Source organism: Pinus tabuliformis, chromosome 8 (assembly GCF_031772625.1).
Source record: "Pinus tabuliformis cultivar Carrire ecotype Pingquan chromosome 8, CPIR1, whole genome shotgun sequence".
NCBI lineage: Eukaryota > Viridiplantae > Streptophyta > Pinopsida > Pinales > Pinaceae > Pinus > Pinus tabuliformis.
In genome coordinates, this window is record NC_142294.1 from 1,166,171,192 (window position 1) to 1,166,192,883 (window position 21,692).

General features: G+C 34.2%; 1 protein-coding gene across 1 annotated transcript; it reads left to right on the forward strand.

Moving 5' to 3' along the window:
• The first annotated feature begins 13,994 nt into the window (after positions 1–13,994).
• Positions 13,995–21,019, forward strand: LOC149239501 (endoglucanase 8-like). The gene is made up of 9 exons (XM_089369876.1): positions 13,995–14,068; positions 17,899–18,028; positions 18,106–18,312; positions 18,916–19,116; positions 19,264–19,356; positions 19,440–19,601; positions 20,123–20,237; positions 20,366–20,529; positions 20,687–21,019. The coding sequence occupies exons 1-9, from the start codon at positions 13,995–13,997 to the stop codon at positions 21,017–21,019; spliced, it is 1,479 nt and encodes a 492-aa protein (XP_089226002.1).
• The last annotated feature ends 673 nt before the right edge of the window (positions 21,020–21,692 follow it).

Consider the following 21,692-nt stretch of genomic DNA (forward strand, 5'->3'; position numbering starts at 1 on the left):
GCTAGCCTTTCCCTCTTCGTTTGTCAGTCTTTGTTGTTCTTCAACCGCTAATACCATCCCCTGCTTCCCTCCAGCTCTGGTTCCTGGTGCATACAGCTATAAGCGTGCTCAATTGTCTTTTCTCTCAGTGTGTTTATTCCTCAGTCGCTTCCCAACCATTCCATCTCCGTCGGTTAGTCCTGCTCTTCACAATATGCCAAGAGAAAGACCAAGAATGGGGTGCAGACGGGGCAGCTCTCATGGTCGAGCCTCCCGCCAGCATTCCTCAACTACGTCGGACCCCTCGTCGGATGCATCGGAGTTTGGCGGCTTCAGCTATCCTGCTACTCGTAGTGGCAGGGGCAGGGGAAGGGGGCATGACAGAGCCGATGTCTGCGCGCATCATTCTCACTCGCACACCGCCCGTTTCCGGATTCCTTGTTCTCTGGGCAACTCTTCCTTCATAGTTTCTGTGATAATTGAATTGAGTGAGAACGCGGTGGGTTCGGGGGAGGCTCATCAGGGAGCACCTCTGGAACAAAGGAGGGCAAACCAAAACATCATCCAGTCAATGAACACAGGAGGACTGCCAACAATGAACACAGAAGTCAATGCTGGCCCAAGCGAGCCTGCGGGAGGTGATCCTTCAACCTCAGCGGCCCATCCCTCTGATTCCAAAGACTCAGATCAATTTGGGTGCCGAATCGTAGAAGAACAACCATCGACATCGAATGAAGACTGAACATGTTGGCGCTTCCGGTTCCTTTGGTCAGCTACTGAAGAAAAAGCTCAATTCCCTATGGATTCACAGTTTTCCTGCTTGTAAGCTCGTTGATTTTGGTCTTTGTCATTTCTACAGGTCGGTCTCCACCTTGAGGACGGCCTTCTCCCATATGTTAGTGTCTGTTCATGTTTATGTTTCTGTCGAAATATGTCCAAAGATTGCAATACACAAGTCAGTCCTGTAATTCTGTATGGGTCAGTTTTCAGTTACTGTATGGGTCAGTTTTTGGTTTGGTAACTATCCAGACATGGAATCCAATGTTTTCAGATATTAAAAAGTCTGATGTAAGTCAACAAGCAGGTTCTCTAGTCAGTTCGTCAAGAGTGTTTTTGCAAGAATGCCAACTCCATGGCTAGAACTCTCGAGGCATTTGCCTCGCTGTATTATCCTTTTGTATTAATATAGGAGTAGACCAATTAAGAAAAAAAAATCCATTGAGTTTATAATACAAATTCTTTAAGTTTTTTAATCCCTTGGTTTAGAATATTATGTAAATTATGTTATAGTTTGAAATATAACTATTAACATAATATTATATAAAAACATAGTATTATATTAATATATAATATAATATTAATATAATAACCATATTATTATTTATATCGTCATTAACAATTACAAATATTTAATTTTTAACAGCTACATGTACATTATATACCTAATAATTATTAATGTGGTTGATATAAGCATATTGGTGTATATCAACCACATTAACTAATGTGGTTGTAAGTGTAATTTATATACGCCTATCGGCGTATATCAACCACATTAGTAAATGTGGTTGTGCTAGTAATAGTAATGTTAGATATTTCATCAATGTATCAATTTTATATTTATACAATTCAAAAAATTATATAGAGTAAATTATTTTGGGCACTAAATTATTTCAAAGATAGTAATAACAATCACAAAAACAATCTCTCTAATTTAAATGGAACTTATTCTAGATCAGTCTTAACTATATCACTATTACATATTTTTTTTACAAAATGAAACATCCTAAATATATTATCACAATCTAATATCAATCCATCTACATAATATCTACTATGACTACTATTTATGTTTATGGAAATCCAGATAAATAAGGTCTATAAATCCACATCAATAAGGTCTAGAGTGACCATTACGTGAATGGTTTATTAATATTTAAATTTGTCAAATCTTTGTTTTTGAAATTGGTTGTTCTTTTCATTAACACTAAAATAAAAATAAGCACATATGATGGAGGAATACATGTCAAGACCAACCAAACATTTCTGCGATTTCTGAACAAGTTGCTTTTGCCATTATATTGTAACAATCTTTGATTTTGAAATTGATTATTCTTTTCATTGATGTCATAATAAAAACAACCACATATAATGGAGGAATCCATGTCAAGACCAACTAAATATTTTTGTGATTTCTGAACACGTTTTTTTTCCCATCATATTGCACAAGTAAATCTCAATCTTTGATTTTGGAATTGAATTTTTTTTCTTTAATGTTCCAAATTAAAAAATGGGTCATGCAAAACAAAAACAATAAAACCAACAATAGAGGAATCACTACTACATGTGTAGGGTTTTAAGACAATTTTAGAGCCAATTGTCTTAACTTGAGAAAAAAAGAAACTTGTGTACTGTCTTAAATAGGTGTCTCAAAATTATTGTCTTAAAAAATTGTCTCTATCAAGACAATATAAAACCTATATTAGTATTGTCTCTATAAAGACACAGGCATTACTGTTTCTTAAGAGACAATTTCATTTGTCTCTCTAGAGACAATTTCATTTGTCTTTGTAGAGACATTTTCATTTTTGTCTCTTTAGAGACAATAACTGAGATTAAAAAACATATTGTCTTCGTAAATACTATATGTCCATAATTCCGTTTATTGACTCTCTAGAGACAATATGAAAAAATATTTAAAAAAATAAACAAAATCATTTTAAATTGGTTTCAACATCTAAAGTTCCCAAATAGTGATTTTAATTACCTTAAATCTATGTTCTTTATGGAAAAAAAAAAAAAAAAAATCCATTTTTTTAAAGCTAACAACAAATTCATTTTAGATATAAATGAAAAAACAATTTCCAAAACTTAACAATTCTAGAAATAAACCTTCAAATTAATAAGGCAACACACTTATATTTGTTTAAAATACATTCATGTCATTGAATTTGAACATGCAAGATCCTCAGTTGGAACTTCATTTGATGACATATTATGAGGCAAAAGAAAAATGTTCAAAATTTCTCCATCCTATAAGACTCTGACATATAAATCCAAAAGCTTGAGTCACATTAAATGGTGGAAAATTTAATTTATACACTTATATAATTGGAATTAACTTCCTGATAAATTGTAAGAATGTATATGCATTAGAATCTACAATTGATTGGCAACCCTGTCTTGATGAAGTTTTACAAAATATGGAAAATTGACAAAGGCCTTGGAAACATGATATAGGTCAATTCTCAATCTATTGGTGAGCTACAAAGTTATCTCCTCCATTATTGGCTTTCACAATTCGGCAGTTGCTAATGTAGTGTTTATTTAACATTCTCCAATCTATGTAAACCTGCTCACCACCATAAAATGCACCTGGTTGTTGTTGAGAAATATTGCAAGGAATTTTTGGGCTCTCCAGTTGAGGAAGAGGTAATGAACTATTCTGATCGATGTAGATGTAGACTCCCAACCTGAAACAAAAGAAAAACCAGTCAAAAACTATAAATTCACATTTTCTTAATTTCTTATCATCCCCTAAAGTCTAGTAGACTATAGCATAGAGTTTAATTAAATTTCCCCTAATTATTATCATTGGAGAAGCATTATATTAATCCAATCAGTCACATAAATTTACAAGCAGCAACTTCATTACCTACAAGACATATGCCACAAAGGGTATATTGAAAAAGAATCCTAACAACCAATAATTCAGATCATGATATCAAAGTTTTTGTAGCAAAATTCTAATAAGTATTTGAAAATAATAAAAATGACACAGTTTACCAACCCAACCCTCAAAATTAAATAGATCATGCGAAGAATTCAAATGCATCCATAAACCCTATGCGATAATTCTGAAGGTCACTTAAAAATTTACATAAGGAAATTTTTTGTTAAAGCACTATGCAAAACAAAATATTGGGAAAGAAAATCATCGGAAAAATGAAAATGATGCACTTCCACACTAATAAACACAGGAAATCCAAAATAAATACAAATGAAAAGTAATCAATGACTGGCACAACGTACCAAACAAAATGGGCAAGAAAAGTCTTTTGTGACTGTCGATAAACACACCATACAACAATTAGTATCTTATGATGGCATGTATCTTAATGATTTATTTCATAATGTAATTATGCTTCAATTATGCTACAATGATGTTCTTCAATGTGATGTGTCCTCAGCTTATTAAGGTCAGTATTAGAGAAAGAATATGAGTTCGGTTCCCCAAAGACGCGAGTTCCCTAGGTCGAGGTTTAGAATAGAAATAGAGATCGAGCTTATCTTTATCTTCTGCACTTATGTTTATTTCTTTCACACTCATGTTTAAGTTAACACTACTGCTATCAAATAGAGAAGATATGTTTCACTAACTAGAACTACTAGAACAATAGTTTGATTTCACTATGCTTAGTTAAGCTAAGATAACAACAATGAGAGTAACGCTTAGAAAAAGATAATTAGTCTTACCACAATTGTTAGTTATCATCATAATTGTTAGTTGTCATCTTGTCTAACCAAATATTATTATCTTTCTAATGATTTAATGTATATATGGCTTCACGTATACTTCCATTGGATTATAGCGGATTAGAATTTCCCATAGGCATTTACTTAAAGTCAATTTGAATTGGGACTAAGGCTATGGAAATGACTGATTTTTTTGCACTCTTTGGAGAAATTATGAGAGGCTTAAACGAAACTACAGTCTCCCATAGCGCTAAGACTTAAGCTAGTCCAGTTCATAGGGAGCTCTACTTAATGTTTGATTTTTCTTTCAAAATGCATGTTTCTGATAATGCCATTTTATAGCTATTATCTTTTTGTACCTTTTTTATTTCATCCATTCCACATAGATATGATTTTTTGGATCAGGGGGAAGGAAGAGAGAGAAAGGAAAGATCAAAAAGTGGAAATAAAGACATCAACTCCTGGCATCAAGTACCAACATCTATTTCTTCTTGACATTGACTGCATTGACTATTGGGATCGACTCTAGGATCACTTATTTTGGAATATGGTTGGGGTAATACTATGCCAAAGGACTATTAAAAGAAGGGGTATACTTAGATGGGGACTAAATACTATTGGCTATTGGAATGCCCTAGAAGTTATATAAGATTAGCAATGAGAATGTTTTATTTGAGTTTACGTGACAATCAAATTTTCTTTAGCAGTATGAACTAGCACTTGAGACTTAGAGTGTGAAAGCCATAAGATGCACTTATGTTAGTCCTTAAAGTAAGGTTGTCTATGCCCCAAATAGGTACTACTAGCCTTCAACTTTATTTTGTACTTACCTTTGTATTACAGTAAGTTCTCCATGAAAACTAGCCTTGTAATAGCCCACTGAGTCTTAAGCAGTAAGTATTGGATCATTGTATAGGATTAGCCTCTCCCATAGGATTAGCATAATAGATTAACTGATTCTGGATTTACTAGCAGCTATTTACTAGTGGCTATCAGAGTAATGAGGTGGATATGAAGAGTGAAAGGTTGGTTTTCTCTTGTTTCAAGGGTTTTGGTTCCATCCAAGGCCTATAAAGTAGTAATTCCCCTAATTCCTATCCTATTTTTCCTGAGAGAGTATGAGAGAGTCTGAGTAAAGTCTAAGTCTAATATCATTGTTTTTCAAGAAGAGTCTCATCTTATGAAATAGTGAAACAATGAAAATATTAATCCTTAGTTGGTATAAGAGATTATTAGTTAAGTTTCAATCTAGGATCAAATATAATAAGAGAAGTCCTAGTCCTTCTATTCCTAATCTAGTTCTATCTTCCTAATAGAGTTCTATCTTTATTCTATAGTTTTATTAACCCTTGCATAATTACTATATGTTGAGTAATAGATTCCATAGTATTCTCTGTTTTAGGGTGTTTGAAGTATCTGTTTCTTCGACCCAGGGAGTGGTCCAGCAAGTGAGGAAGTCATGGAGTTATTCCCAGTTATTTTCATCTCTCTTATCCACCTTCCTCTCCTCTAGGGCTCAAATCATCTAAGCCAAGTATGGGATGGGTAGTATTGGTAGATAGGATGAAAATACTAGTGCCTCAGACCTTGGTACTCTCTACTTTTTCCAAAAACAGAACAAGTGATTCAACCCCACCTCTCCATATCTTCTACCTCAAGTTTTCATGAAGGGAAACCAACATATGCAAACATTCTACAGAAGACTTATGTGCAAGGGTTGTACCATAATTCACAATATTGATCAACACATGAATTTCTCCTTCCTCTGCCATGAGATCTCTTATTTCCTCGACAAATGCCAAATTCCTCAACATTGCCGACACAATACCTTGCCCTTGATAACCATTTCTATAGAATTCTACCAGAGCTAAGATTCCACCAAATGTAGAAACCATAGAGGAATACTCCCTATCCATGTGTAGACCATCATTACAATGATAGATCCCTAAGATTACATTGAGCTCAACATTAATAGTCTCCTCCTCGAAGTCAACAATCAATCCTTGCAAAGCTTTGGTTGTTTTCTCCTTGCACAAAGACGTTCCAGATTCCATCAACCTAATCAATGGTGGTACAACACTTTCTGCAAAAACACAAGCCTTGAAGACATCAAACGACACCAAAATCAACACTGCAACAACTTCATATTCTCTAGTAGCAACATTCTGCAAATCAAGCAAGTGCACCAAGTAAAGAATGTCCACTCCTCCATCTACCACAAACAAAATATTCATGTCTTCCTCATCCAAAAACTGTACAAGATAAATCAAGGCCTATTTTTTGAGTTCAATATTACCAATCTTAAGCCTTGCAAACAAACCCTTGAAAAAAAAACCAGGGCATCCCTGCTGAAATCTAGACTTGACATCCTGAAGCCATCACTAGATTCCCTCAATAGTCTATTCTTTATGAGAATATCCAAATCACACAGATGAAAATTGAGTTTGTTGACGAGCACATCTAAGTCGATATGCATCATTAGCTTCCCACTGAATGAAATCTCTCTGCAATGCTTTGTAAGCTCTTTGGCCAATAATGAATTCACAGCCCAATAACTAGAACCATCTCTGAACAAAAAACTATTCATCAAACAAAAATGTAGTTGGGGAATTAGTGAAAATGAACGGAACTACAACAAAATTATAATTCCCATACCTAGTCCTAAAGGCAGTCTTTTTGATATCCTCTTCCTTGATGCGTACCTGTTGGTATCTTGATATCAATTTGATCTTAAAGAACAATGTTTGTCCCTTCAAATGATCAAGCAAATCATCAATCCTCGGCAATGGGTACCTGTTCTTGTTCGTCACCTTGTTCAGTTGCTTGTAATCAATGCACAATCTGAGAGTACTATCTTTCTTCTTTATGAATAACTTTGGTGCACCCCAAGGTGATACACTTAGCCTAATGTATCCCTTGTCAAACATCTCCTTTAACTGCAATTTCAACTCTATTAGCTCTAGGGTACTCATCATGTAAGGTTCCTTCAATGTTGGTGCTTCCCCTTGCACTAACTCAATATAGAAATCTACTTCCTTGTGAGGAGGTAACTCTAGAGTATCTGCTGGAAATACATCCTGATACTACTGCAATATAGGGCACCTCTTGAATATTTTTGCATCCTCAATATATTTACCCTTGTTACTAGATATATGCACTGAAAACATCACACAACCTTTTCTGCAACTACACTTAGCTTTAATATCGATAACCATCCTCACTGATGTAGGTTTCTTCTTTCCCTGCAAAATTCTCTTTTCCCCATTATTTGATCCATACTTAAACAAGAACGCAACAAATTATATATATAACCATAGATACTGAGATGCAACAAAAATAACACTTTATTCCATTAATATAAGAATACTGAAATATGCTTACAAACAGAATGGGAAAAAACTAGCTCAGGCGATGGTAGCTTTTCTTTGAGAAGAGATGGGTAGCTACAAGCCTCTGAACTGTGTTACAATGAGGCTCAAGCACCTATTTATTATTTAAAAATAAGGGAAAACCCTAAACAATACTGAAATCGCGGTTGAAAGTTGTGTGGATTCCCTCTCGTCCTTTTGTTCACAATAGGTTTCTCACCAGTCCTTGACATGTGGGGTGGCATTGAGAAGTGCAAAAGAAATATTTTTCTGATTGGAAAAGTCATGAAATGAAAAATATGCTTCCAATAGATTGAACCATTTATCTACAACGTTTGTATCTATCTGGCCCTCAAATATGGGAATATCAAAGTTAACTTGTACCTTGAAAGGAGTGGTGCCTCCAGAGTGGTTTCTAGATGAAGATGCGTCATTTGTGGGTAGTCTTCGAAGGAGCTAGGAAACGTTATCCATCATTCCGTTCCTCTATTGCTCGAGGGCTTCCTCGAGCCATATTTTGAAAGGATCTCCTACCCCCGCGTCTTTCTTTACTTCTGCCATGGGAGGTCGTTGGGGTTTGCGAGGCTGGTCTTGCAAAGGTTCAACCAGTTCAAGCCCTAACTACTTATACACTAACATCGTTGAGAACATGCAAAGAAAAAAAGACAAAGATAAGACTTCTCTGATACTATTGATCTGAACTTAAATAAGAATACAACAAATTACATATAAAACCATAGATACAGAGATGCAGTGGAAATAACACTTCATTTCATTAATATCAGAATATTGAAATATGCTTACAAATAGAATGGAAATAAACTAGCTCAGGTGATGGTAGCTTATCTCTGAGAAGAGTTGTGGTAGTTTCATGCCTCTAAACTATGTTACAATGAAGTTCAAGGGCCTATTTATTATTGACAAATAAAACCCTAAACAACCAAAACCCTAACTCGAGGATATGGAACACCAAGAGTTTGTGGGCCCCGTTGGGGTTAGCTGGAAAACCAACTTCTCGGGGTCATAAATTCGTCATATTATCTCCATTTGGCATGTACGATACCTTTTTGGAAAGGTCTCTTTGAGTACTATAGGATCTGTGCAGGCCCTTGCCAAAGGCAATGGGCCTGCTACAGACCTAAAAAAAAGTCGTTTAGGGGGTCAAAACTGCTCCGGAAGTTCAGGACTTGAAAAACTGCTAAAAATAGTAAATGCTGAAATAAACAAGGAAACAAATGAAACCAACTGGAGGTCTAGGTGGAATAATCCAGTGACCATGAATATCCACCTGGATCATTATCATCTAAGAACTCAATGGCCTTTTCGAAGAAATTCACTTTGGTCTTGTGAAGGTACAACCAATCCATACCCAAAAGCATGCTATATGATCCCAATGGCAGTACATTCAAATGTGTTGTTGCAAGAATACCATTTAAGTCAAATGTACAAGCTCTTACCCAATGGTGAAGTTTGAACTCTCTTCTTTATATTTGTAGCCAACTGTACCAACCAAGATTCTGAATGCACTTCTTTTCTGAAACCACAATTATCCACCACATGAGGATTAATATAACTATAATTAGATCCATGATCAATTAAAATATAACCAACTTGATCACAAAGCTAACTGTCCATCTCAATGATAGTTTTCTAAGGATCTTCCTGCCTTTTTTCCACAACTGAATAAATCTGATGAATGCTATGAACAACATCCCCAACTGTATGTGCCTCCTGAGCACTATAGATCTGGGGTCTACCACCCTAATACTACGGACAATCCCTCTTACGATGATCCTTTCCACATATCCAACACTACAACGGTGCTCTACCATCACCTCTAGTATGTTTCTCTCCATGTCCCTTCTCAATTGTATTGAACTTCTTGTAAGGGACCACATTTTCTTTCTCACCTACATCTTGAGGTCTTCCCCACTTTGGTGGCCATTTTCCTTTAACTTTCTCATTTCCTTTCAAGTCACTCTTAGGCTCAACTTTGCACTTCGGCTACTCATAACAATGTTTAAGCTTTTGGATGGCCTCCTCCAATGACCTAGGTGCATCGAACTCAATCCTCTTTCTATATGCTACTGGCAGTCAATTGATGAATCTCTGAACCTTGGTCTCCTCCTCCTTGAGGTAAGGCACATATCTCAACAACTCCAACAACCTAATAATATTCTCATCATTTGTCATGTAACCCATTTGCAACTCATAAAACCCCTTAGCTATGTAATCATAGTACCTTTCTGGCAAAAACTTCTTCTTGAAGAGCTTCTCAAACTCATTCCAAGTCAATTTATCCTCCTGAATACCTTTAACATTCTTCACATCCTCCCACTGGATATCTATTTTCCCTTTAAGAATAAAAGTGGTTATCTATTCTTTCATGTTCTCTATATAGCTACGAAATCTGAAGAATTTCTTCAACCCAAGCAACCATTTCTCAACATATTCCGACTTCTTTATCTCTCCATCAAATGTAGATGGATTGACTTTCTTAAACTCCTCAGGCAAGTACTCACCCTTCCTATAAGGATGATAACGTTGATGACTATGGTAATTTCTCCTAGAAGAGAAACTAGAATGATGCCCATACATACTAGTCCTCCTGTCAGGTGTGTCCAATGATCTTCCACCTCTAGTTGTGTCTTCTCTATCCAACCTATGTCTAGACCGATACTTGCTATCATAGGCTCCAATGGTCTTTTCTTCCTGCTCCTGAATGATCCTCATCCACCTTTGTTTCTAAAACTCTAACAAACTCTGAAGGATAGTTGCACTAACCTCTATCTACTTTTCCTGAGCCCTTGCAAGTCTTTCCCGAGCCTCAACTAACTTGTCATAATCTTCCTTGCAACTTCTGATTTTAGCCCTTGAGCTCCTTAATATATCTACCATAGCAGGAGAATTATCATCTCCTTATTGCCCAACTGATATGTAAGGAGAGTCACGGGAGCTATAGTCTACCATTTTTATCATCATCCTTTATTATCTTCTTCCTGCAAGTATATAATGTCAGAAAAACCAAATAGATACCCAAATAAAATCAATACATTATTGTTGTTCAAGGGAGGCTTATCTCATCTACAAGATTAGTCCACATTATCATGTACATGTATAAACATAATCATATATGGATATGAAACATTATCAACACATAACATCATGAATGACCATACCAATAGTATACCCTGATCCCATGCATGGCGACAATGACCTTGAAAACACCAGACTTTACCCATAGAGAGCACAACCCACTTTGATACCACCCTGTAACAATGTCTCCCCTCATATTTACCCACTTTCACTATCTTAGCCAGGGTAAACATGAGATGAGGGGCTAATATGACAAGAATCAACCTCCGAAGTCACCTCAAGGAAGTCGAATCAACAGAAACACACCACACAAACCTTCCACATCAGCAACAAAACTCCCGGGAGCCATCCCAACCACTCAGGTCACCAAACCCTAAGACCAACTAAAGTTTTAGTGCATCAAATCCCTGGACACTCCCTTGATATGGTTAAGGGTGTGTTTCGAAGGCTCCAGAAGCTCCCACAACAAAGGAAAGGGAGCTTCCAGGTACTTTTTTCCTTAGTGTTGTACCTACAACTCCAAGATTTGTGCCACTTTTCAAGCCCAGAATCCAGGTAACAACCTAGAAACCCTTGTAGCTTTCAGAATCCATAATTTACATGACAGTAAGACTTGGAAGTCAAAAACTGGCTCTAGGACTAGGCGTGACCATCCCCAACCAAGACTGACATTATGTTAAACACTTGGCATCAATGCAATTATAGGACATGAATACAAGACATAGAATAAATGACTGATAACTCATATGAGACTTGACAAGAAGGATGATCACCCTCTTCCATTCACTTTTTTGACATCAATTAGGTCTTGCATCCATTATCCTTTCAGTTACAAGTAAATACATGAAATAACCATGACTATAACCAGTCATATGGCCATGCTTATAACAAACATTAAACCATGTAATAACAATGAGATAATAACCATTAATGCCACATAATAACAAGTACAAAAACAAGATACCTTAGCTTTTATTAAACATAGGCAAGAGCCAACCAGGTTTGGGACTTCTGCGTACCACTCAAGCATAGACATGGTTGAACCAGATATTTATTTTAGCCAATCACTTCCATGCCATTTTCCAAGCATTAATTTGGGATCTCATGGATAAACCAATCCAAAAATAACCAAGGTATCCAAAGGTTAAACCACCTCCACCCTCACCAAACCATGATCTCACCAAAATTGGCACCAAGATCACAAAACCAAACTGAGCTTCGAATGCCTCCGGACTCCATCACTATCCTTGAGGACTTTTTCATCTCCTTGTCTCCCAGGCTTTACCACAATCCACACTGGATCATTAAGCCCTAAACCTAGACTCCACCCTTAGTCTTTACTGTGTATCCCACCAAAACCAGTTAAGGGATTGCTAGGTATTTGGGAATTTTCCTAATACCACTTCTGCTTTAGATTCCAAAACCATCCGGAAATTCCAAAGATCAATAACCAAGAAACAATCCCATCACACCATGGCTATCTAGAAAAAGGGCAAGGCAAGGATGAAAACCACTATCATTACCTAGCAAGACCATGCCACCGACAACTAGAGAACCAAATACCAAAATGCAAAGCCATGCATGTTAAAACCAACTAAGAAATCACACATGCAAGATGTTACCTGCAAGTATTCTTGTTGAAGTTGCTTGATCCTACTCTTCCTTGCTTTCTCTTTGCTTCCCTTTCTTTCCCTTGTCCTTCCTTTGCTTATTTTTCTCTTCCTTGCTCCAAAGCTATAATGCTCCAAGAAAACACTAGGTTTCCAAGAGTGTGAGGGAGAGAGAATATTGAGAGATCCAAAACTGCACTGAAAAAAGGTTACAAACTGATCCTCAAAAGCCTTTTTATCAACGAGGCCTCTATTTTCTTCATTTTCCATTATTTTCCTTCAATTTCCTCCTCACGTGCAACTTGTGACCTTTCACCTTCCTTTTCTCCTATTTTCCTTTATTTTCATAAATAAATGTGCCAAAATACCTTTTTGCCTTTTTAATGCCTTAGCCATTGCATTTTCCAATTTCCCTTAGCCATAAACACATCCAGTGATTCCCACTAGGATATTTTTTCCCAACATCCAGCTTGGAATAAGTGTCCCTTAACCGTGGTCTTATTTTTCCTTTATTAAATTTTATTACATGAACTTTTAACCAAGGGTTGTTACAAATATTAAAAAACTTAAGAACATGTCAGCACATATAAATTCATAAGTACCAACTTGAATTGACAAAATCAAACATGGGCTTACCCACTCCTCGTATAGGAAAAAAACTAGTGGAGAAATAGGTAGGTTGCTTTTCTGCATGAATTACATGAATTCTAAGTGACAAATGGAGGAGGTTGTTTAAAGATTAACTGAAAGCACAAATTTTGGATTATTCCCATACAAATTTGGCAAATCAATCTTTATGGACAATTCTATGAATATGATCAATGGTATACATATACCACTAACTTGAAGTTGAAAATGGTACAATCCATTTTATCGCTTGGATTCAGTTTCTACAAAATCCTCTTTAGAAATCACCAGTTTGGACATATTAGAGACTTCACAAGATGATTACCTCTTTGGTGTGATCTTGATGGTCAAGATAGTTGCATGCACAAAATAAATTTATTTATTGGGCATGTTTCACATACCTAACTATCCTCTTACTAGAAATAGGCCTTAATTTTTCAAAGTTGGATCAATTTGAATTTAGAGTTCCTATGAAATTAAGGTAATGTGGTGAATTGTGTTTTGTTGCATTTATCCGGAATGTGATCTATATATATTCATAGTTTATGGCTGAGAGGACTCTCAATTGTTGTGTCACAAGAATGACAATATTGTCTCTTGCCCTACATGTTCTTTGGGGTGTCTTTTGGCTACAACAACAGTCTCACTTCTCCCGGAGCTTGTATTGAGTATGTCAACCCTATCCACTTTGGCAGAGTCCTCTTAATTTTTTTTTTTAATTGAATCAATTGACAAGATACAAATCTCATGCACTTTCAATTCATTGCAAGAGATATTCCCCACATCTAACAAGTCTAGGTGTACAAACACTCACTAATAGCAATACATATCCTCTCGTATAATGCACTTTTCACATATGCCCAATTCCCCACATCTAATAAGTCTAGGTGTACAAACACCCACTAATAGCAATAGATATCCTCTCATACAATGCACTTTTCACATGTGCCCAATTAGAATACATTGGTAGGTCCAGCTCAACTACAAAGAGTAATAGAGAGTGAAACTCCTATCACAATCTTCAATTACATGATGAATTACAGTGTTTGGAATATTTTTTCTCAACATCTAAACTTCAACAACTTGACCCAAATTTTTAGCTTCAACTACAAGCCACTTGATCCATATGCATCTCTGAGTAAGTAAATCAATCCTTTTCCCTCATGTTTTCACACTTCACTATTTCTGATAAAACCTTATCAATTTTTCATTTAAATGCTCATAAGTTAAGATATCCTGAGTCTTGTTTGTGTTTTTGATGGTGCCTTTACATATGAAAATGCAATATTTTGGGGAATCAAATACTACAATGATATGCTTTTGGAAGCTAAAGCAATGAAGAATGTCTAAACTGAATTGTTGCTTTAGAAGGATACACAAACATTCACTCTAAAACAAAGGTGGGTGTTCCCTCGAAGAATCTACTTCTATGGTGAGGAATCACTCTTCATCTATGCTCTTTTTTCATATGCTACCGACTTACGACATTTTACAACATTTGGTACAATTGCTAATTGTACCACTTTTCCAATGGATAATCTTCTCTAAAATGCCACCAAGTTTGTAGTCTCAATCAAATGTCAAGTATATTCCATTCCTTGAAAAAGAAATTAGCCAAAGCTATTATTGTGAGAATCCTTGAGCGAAACATAAATTATGTTATGTAGTTTGATGTCTGAAATATTCATGTTGATGTCTCAACCATTCATGTTTGTGTGATCTTCAAGCTCAATTGGTAGAGAAAAACAATGTATTATTAAAGATTCAAATATTGTATATAAATATGATATGTCATGGAACTAATTTCGTTTGAAAATCTTATATATATTGGTAAATATTCTAATAGAAATTTAGAATTTATTATTATAGTTTTAAATTTGAGTAAATTCACCAATGTAAACGTATTTTATATAAACATTGATATTTTTTTGATAAAAAATCAAAAACTAATTCCTTAATAAAAATTCAAATACCTTGAATAAAATATATACCATCCACTTTGTAAATTAAAATAAGGAATAATAAATAAATTTGATGTTAAAGAATAAACACATTGAAATAATATTATCTGAATAAATATGTTAACATCATTTATTAATTTTAATTATTTATATTGATTATCATGCATTAAATATTTTGTGAATAAATAATTCATCATAATCGCAATTACATATGGTTTTTACTATTTCACTTTTAAATTATGATAAAACCATATGAACCTCACATCAATCTAGACCGCTCTATGAAAATTAACTCAATAGTAAAAACAATTAGTATAGATTATAACCTCCCTAATACACATCTATTTAAAATAAAAACATTCCCGAAGAAATTAGGGAAGCACAAGTTTTGCAAAATATCCAAATATTTGTAATTATGTAAAAATATAAGAAACAAGTGTTATAAAGAAGTGTAAGCCTTGTTATTTAAGTTGGTGTTATGTTTTTAGAAAAATTATAAATTGATTTATGAAGTAGAAAAGTTAAATGTTTATTAAGAGATGTGGACTTGTATAAATTTTTGGTGGGTAGTAATCACTACTAAATCGGCACATTTACATTTTTACTTTTATATGTTAAAATATTGAAAAAAACATAAATAATAGTAGGTATTAACTCTTAGTATATATATTTATTTCCATCTGGTTTCTATTCATTTTTTATGCAAATACTTGCTAGAAGTATGGTGGGTTGTAACTAATGGTAAATAGGTTATTTACATGAGTATGAGCTATTAATTTTTTTTAATTGAAGCTTAACAATGATCAATTATTGCACAAATATTTAAAAATCATAGCATAAATATTGCAACTACATGTAGAAATTATGGCAGAAAAAATTGAGACAATTATCGACATGGCACAAAGGCTATAATAAGAAATTCAAAATTATATTCTAATATTTTTTTCAATAATATTAAAAAATAAATATTTATTTTTCAAAATTAAACATTATAATTTAGATTAGTCGCTACCCAATTAATAGTACTTAAAAAAAATAGATTATTATAATTGTAAATAAAAAAAACTAACTATTACACATATATATAATTATAATTTAGAAATCAAATTGTTTCTTCCTTTAACCCAATGAAGTAGAATAACTCTATAATAAAATTATGGGAAATGGTGAGATCAAAATGTGTAATAAAACTAAAGATGCCTAGAATGAAAGTCCTAATAATTTTGGGAGCATATAAAATATTTCATAAATAATTAAATAAAATCCACCTCATTTAAATTTGTACATGGAGAAATTTGTACATGGAGAAGAAACAATGGTGTTTTATGAATTTAAAATTAAAAAATTAAAATTTTATTGATAAGAAAATTGATTGGATTGTTACTTAAATTAAGCTGACTATTTTGAATGTTAAAAATGAGTTTATTAATTAACAAAATTAGTATAGGGAAAAAAATAATGGTGTTTTATGAATTTAAAATTAAAAAATTAAAATGTTAGAAAATTGTTATTTAAATTACGCTGAGTATTTTGAATGTTGAAAATAATGCTATTAATTAATGTAGCCATATAAATTAAATTATTGTTAAATATTGATAGATATCAATCTATAATAAATATCATAACATTTATATTTTACATAGCTAAAAATTAAAAAATCATAAAAACTAACTAAATTATAATTTTTTTTTTAAATTATTACAATTGAGATTCTTAATTTATAAATATGCTTTGTTGCAATACCATGGGTCAATACCATGAATTATTAATATCACATACCAAAAAGCCATAACTCACTTCATATGGCACTAATTAGTATGAGTTTATTTATTTTTAATTAATCAACTTAATTAAAAGGCTAAACATTGATAGACATCAATCCATAATAAACATTATAACACTTACATCTCACATGGCTAAAAATTAAAAAATCATAAAAACTAACCAAATTATAACTTTATTTTAAATGATTACAATTGAGATTTTTAATTTATAAATATGCTTTGTTACAATACCATGGGCCAATATCATGATTTATTAATACCACATATCAAAAAAACCATAACTCACTTTGCACTATGATTAGTATATTTTTTTTTAATTAATTAATTTTATTTTTGAAAAACATAATTATTTTGAAAATAAATATCAATTTTTGATTTGTATATACCATCTATCCAATAAATATTAACAATTGAGAATTAACATTATTCTTAACAGTTAAAAATTAAATTAAAATTCTTAAAAAACAATATTCATAGTGAACCCAAAATTACTTATAATAATGCATATATGGAAAAAGTATATAAAAACTCTTCCATGTGGAAAAAGTAGATAAAACAATATTCCTAGTGAACCCAAAATTACTTATAATAATGTATATATGGAAAAAGTATATAAAAACTCTACCAGGTGGAAAAAGTAGATAAAGTTACCTATTTGAAAGAAGTAAACAAAAATACTTGTCAATGAAGATCAAGAATTAGAAAGATGTTCAAAGAAAGGCCCTCCTGTTAGCGTTCATGTAGCTAAGTTGATATTATAATCGTTGCAATCAAGAAATGGAGACATTTTCAAAGAAAGGCTTCCTCTTGGTGTTCATGTCCCTAAGATGATATCATAATAGTTGCAGGTTCATCCTCATTTTATTTCTGATTCCAGCCAGCCCAGAAAGATGAAGAAGCATTGGATTTTATTGTTTGCTTTGTTTTTAGTGATGACAGACATAGAAACGAGTAGGAGGTACGCAGAGGCGCTCGATTCTTCTATCCTTCTCAATGCCAATCAAGACTACAAAGATGCCCTCTCAAAGAGCATTCTCTTCTTCGAAGGGCAGCGATCTGGTATTCTTCCACCTAATCAGAGATTGACATGGAGGAAAGATTCAGCCCTTAAAGACGGATCTGATCAGAATGTACGTATTGTTTCTACATAATATTCATTCCTCGCCATTAAAGCATGCATTTGAACTAATAACTCAAATGAATGCAGGTCGATTTAGTTGGAGGATATTACGACGCAGGCGATAACATAAAGTTTGGGTTTCCAATGGCTTTTACTGCTACTATGTTATCCTGGAGCGTGTTGGAGTTCGGCGATTTAATGGACCAGGAGCTTGAAAATGCCAAAGCTGCAATTCGTTGGGCCACAGATTATTTCCTAAAAGCTGCTGCTCAGCCTGACAAATTCTTTGTGCAGGTATGACCTAATGAAAAGTATAGTCTGTCTCAGTAGACCCGAGTACTGACCCGAGCATTCGAGAAGATCTAACAGGCATCAAGCATTTAAAAGATTTAACTGGCATTTTTTTTTAAAGATTTAACTGTCATGTTTTTTTTAAGATTTAACTGTCAAGTTTTTTTTTTAATGAAATTTGGTGTACGAGATTTTGCGTTTGTTTGTGAAATAAAAGATTCACTTTCACACAATAAATTTGGGTACTAAAATATCGATACTTTATCATGAAAAAACATATATTCTTAATATTAAGTGACTGCAGAAAAATGTCGAATATTTTGCTATGGAATTTAGTGTATTAGATTTTATTGTTTGTCTATGAAATAAAAGATTTACTTTCACACAATTTGAGTACTAAAATATCCATACTTTCTTCCTTCTAATTCAAATTTTAATCATGAATTCTTAATATTAAAGATACTTAACCTGTATAAAGATTTTGAATATTTTGCTAATTCTGTAACAGCAAATGCTGTACTCACTGATGTATTGAAAATTTAGTGGAAAGATCAATTAAATTTCCCATGCATGAAGAAAATAACTATTATTTTATACTTGCTTAAGGTAGGTGATCCTACAGCTGATCACAATTGCTGGGAGCGACCAGAAGACATGGACACACCTCGTACCGTTTACAGCATCGACGTCCAAAATCCGGGCTCTGAAGTCTCTGGTGAAACAGCTGCAGCTATGGCTGCCGCGTCAATTGTCTTTCAGACATCTGACTTAGCTTATTCCCAACGTCTGTTACACACTGCAACTCAGGTCAGGCAAAATGTGCTCCCTATTTACAATTATAACGCCTTTTCAGATTTAATTCAACGTACTTTGATTCCTATTTGAAGAAATGGATAGTGAATTTTACCGCACCTGCTAACCCGTTCTATTCGTTTTTCTGTTTGTCCGCCGTAGCTCTTCGCTTTTGCAGACAGATACAGGGGAGCTTATAGTGACAGTCTCAGATCAGCAGTTTGTCCATTTTACTGCGACTACAGCGGATACCAAGTAAGTTGTCTGTATTTCATTTGTTTTCCATATCGGATCAGTTTAGTTTCTTCAAAGCTTACATTTTATGTTGTGAATTTCAGGACGAATTGCTGTGGGCTGCTGCATGGTTGCACAAGGCATCGACCAGCGATTTTTATCTGCTGTACATTCAAAACAATGGGCAGGCTTTTGGAGCTGATGATGGCATATATGAATTTGGATGGGATAATAAACATGCTGGCATTAATGTCCTGCTCTCCAAGGTAATCACTTCAAAATATTATAATTTAATTTTAATTTCTCCGAGATTTATCTATTAACTCTAAAAAGATTCCTGTATATAAAGATGAAGGTATGGTTTTCACCTGTAGAAATTTAATTCTTTTAATCACTGAATGTAATCTAACTTCTGAGATTTATCTATCAATTGTGAAAAGATTCCTGGATTTAAAGATTAAGGTATGTTTTTCACCTGTAGAAATTTAATTCTTTTAGTCACAGAATGTAATCTAATTTCTGAGATTTATCTATCAATTGTTAAAAGATTCCTGGATGTAAGGATTAAAGTATGTTTTTCACCTGTAGATATTTAATTCTTTTAATCACAGGATGTAATCTTTATGTGTAATTGATAATTTTCAGGTTAAGATTGATAAACTCCTGGTTAAGATGAATCAGACTGATTTAATAAGCAAGATGCAATCTCTTGATACTAAGCTAAACTGTATTATATACCTCCTACACATTCATATCTACAATTCATCATTGGATATTGATTTTACAGGACTATTTGGCAGGCAATGTAAGCTTCTTAATGTCATTCAAGAGAAATGCCGACAGTTTCATTTGCTATCTTTTACCTGGAACATCATCATCTCCACATGTCCAGTTGACACCAGGTATACACCGCTTTTTATTTTGGTGTGGAGATCCAGGAGGGGACTAGGAACTACTATATGACTAATTAATTATGTACACATCTTGCTCCTGCTGCAAGGGAATTAGTCATTAAATGTTTTTCTTGCAGGTGGCCTGATACTCAAATCTAGTGCAAGCAATATGCAGAGCGTGACGTCCATATCTTTTTTGGCTTTGGCGTATGCCAAGTACCTGAGCAATTCGTCTCAGTCGGTGCGGTGCAGAAGTCTTGAGGCAACTCCCGCAAGCATTTGGGCCTTTGCAAAACGACAGGTAGGTGTAACATATTATGCATTTATCTAGAAATCAACAAATGAGAGCCCAGAAATTACTAGTAAGAATCAATAAAAGATAGTGAAACTGCAGATCTAGGAGAGTATTTCTGAGGACTGTTTAATGAATTTATATGATGAGGGCGTATCCATTGCAGATTGATTACATATTAGGAGAGAATCCTCTGAATTTGTCATACATGGTGGGGTATGGCTCCCGCTTTCCCCAACGGATTCATCATAGAGCCTCATCTCTGCCTTCTATTCAAAGTCATCCGGGATTCATTGGTTGCAAAAATGGGTCTTATTATTACAATAGCGAGGATCCCAACCCTAATCTTCTGATCGGAGCAGTGGTTGGAGGACCAGATGAAAACGATCAATTCCCAGATGATCGATCAAAATTTGAAGAGTCGGAGCCTACAACGTACATCAACGCTCCTCTGGTGGGGGCCCTTGCATTTTTCAGCGAAAATCCAAATCCATGGTGATCTTAAACTGCTACCTAGGACTTAAAATGTGAGTCCTTTCCCTGAATCTTGATCTAGAAGCATGATATCTGATAGATAGGAACCGTTTTGGGAAATATGGGAAGTAAATCTCCTGCTGCCCACTTGAAACAAAGGATGTTCCTAAATTAAAAATAAAAATAAAAAATGTCACCATTGAAAGCTAATGTTGACTGTATTGAAGGCAGGCTGGTTTCATGCAAATTTCAATTGCTGCGACAATAAATAAATTGCTACTTCCATTACCGCTCTGATTAAACATTTTTACAGTGTACTGCTTCTATATTCAGACAAGTTAAAATTTGGATGACACCCGATATTCACATTAAGCAACGATCAGGTCTCACAAGGTGGGAAAAACAGAAATCAATGTGCCCTTCAGATGTGAATCACCCACAGTGAATTGGTAGAGGGATTGAGAGGTGATTCAATATACGATGTATGTTAATTGTTCAATTTCATTGCTTAAACTTTCCCTGCAGAGGGTAAATAAATCAATCAAATGTTTTTACGTAAAAAAGTAATGTGTAAAATAAAGAAGGATCAGATGCGAATTCGAGTTGGATGTATTATCTATGTAAAAGATATTATTTTCTTATTTGATTGTGGTTAATATATAACAAGCACAATAATAAGCATATATATGAATAGGATT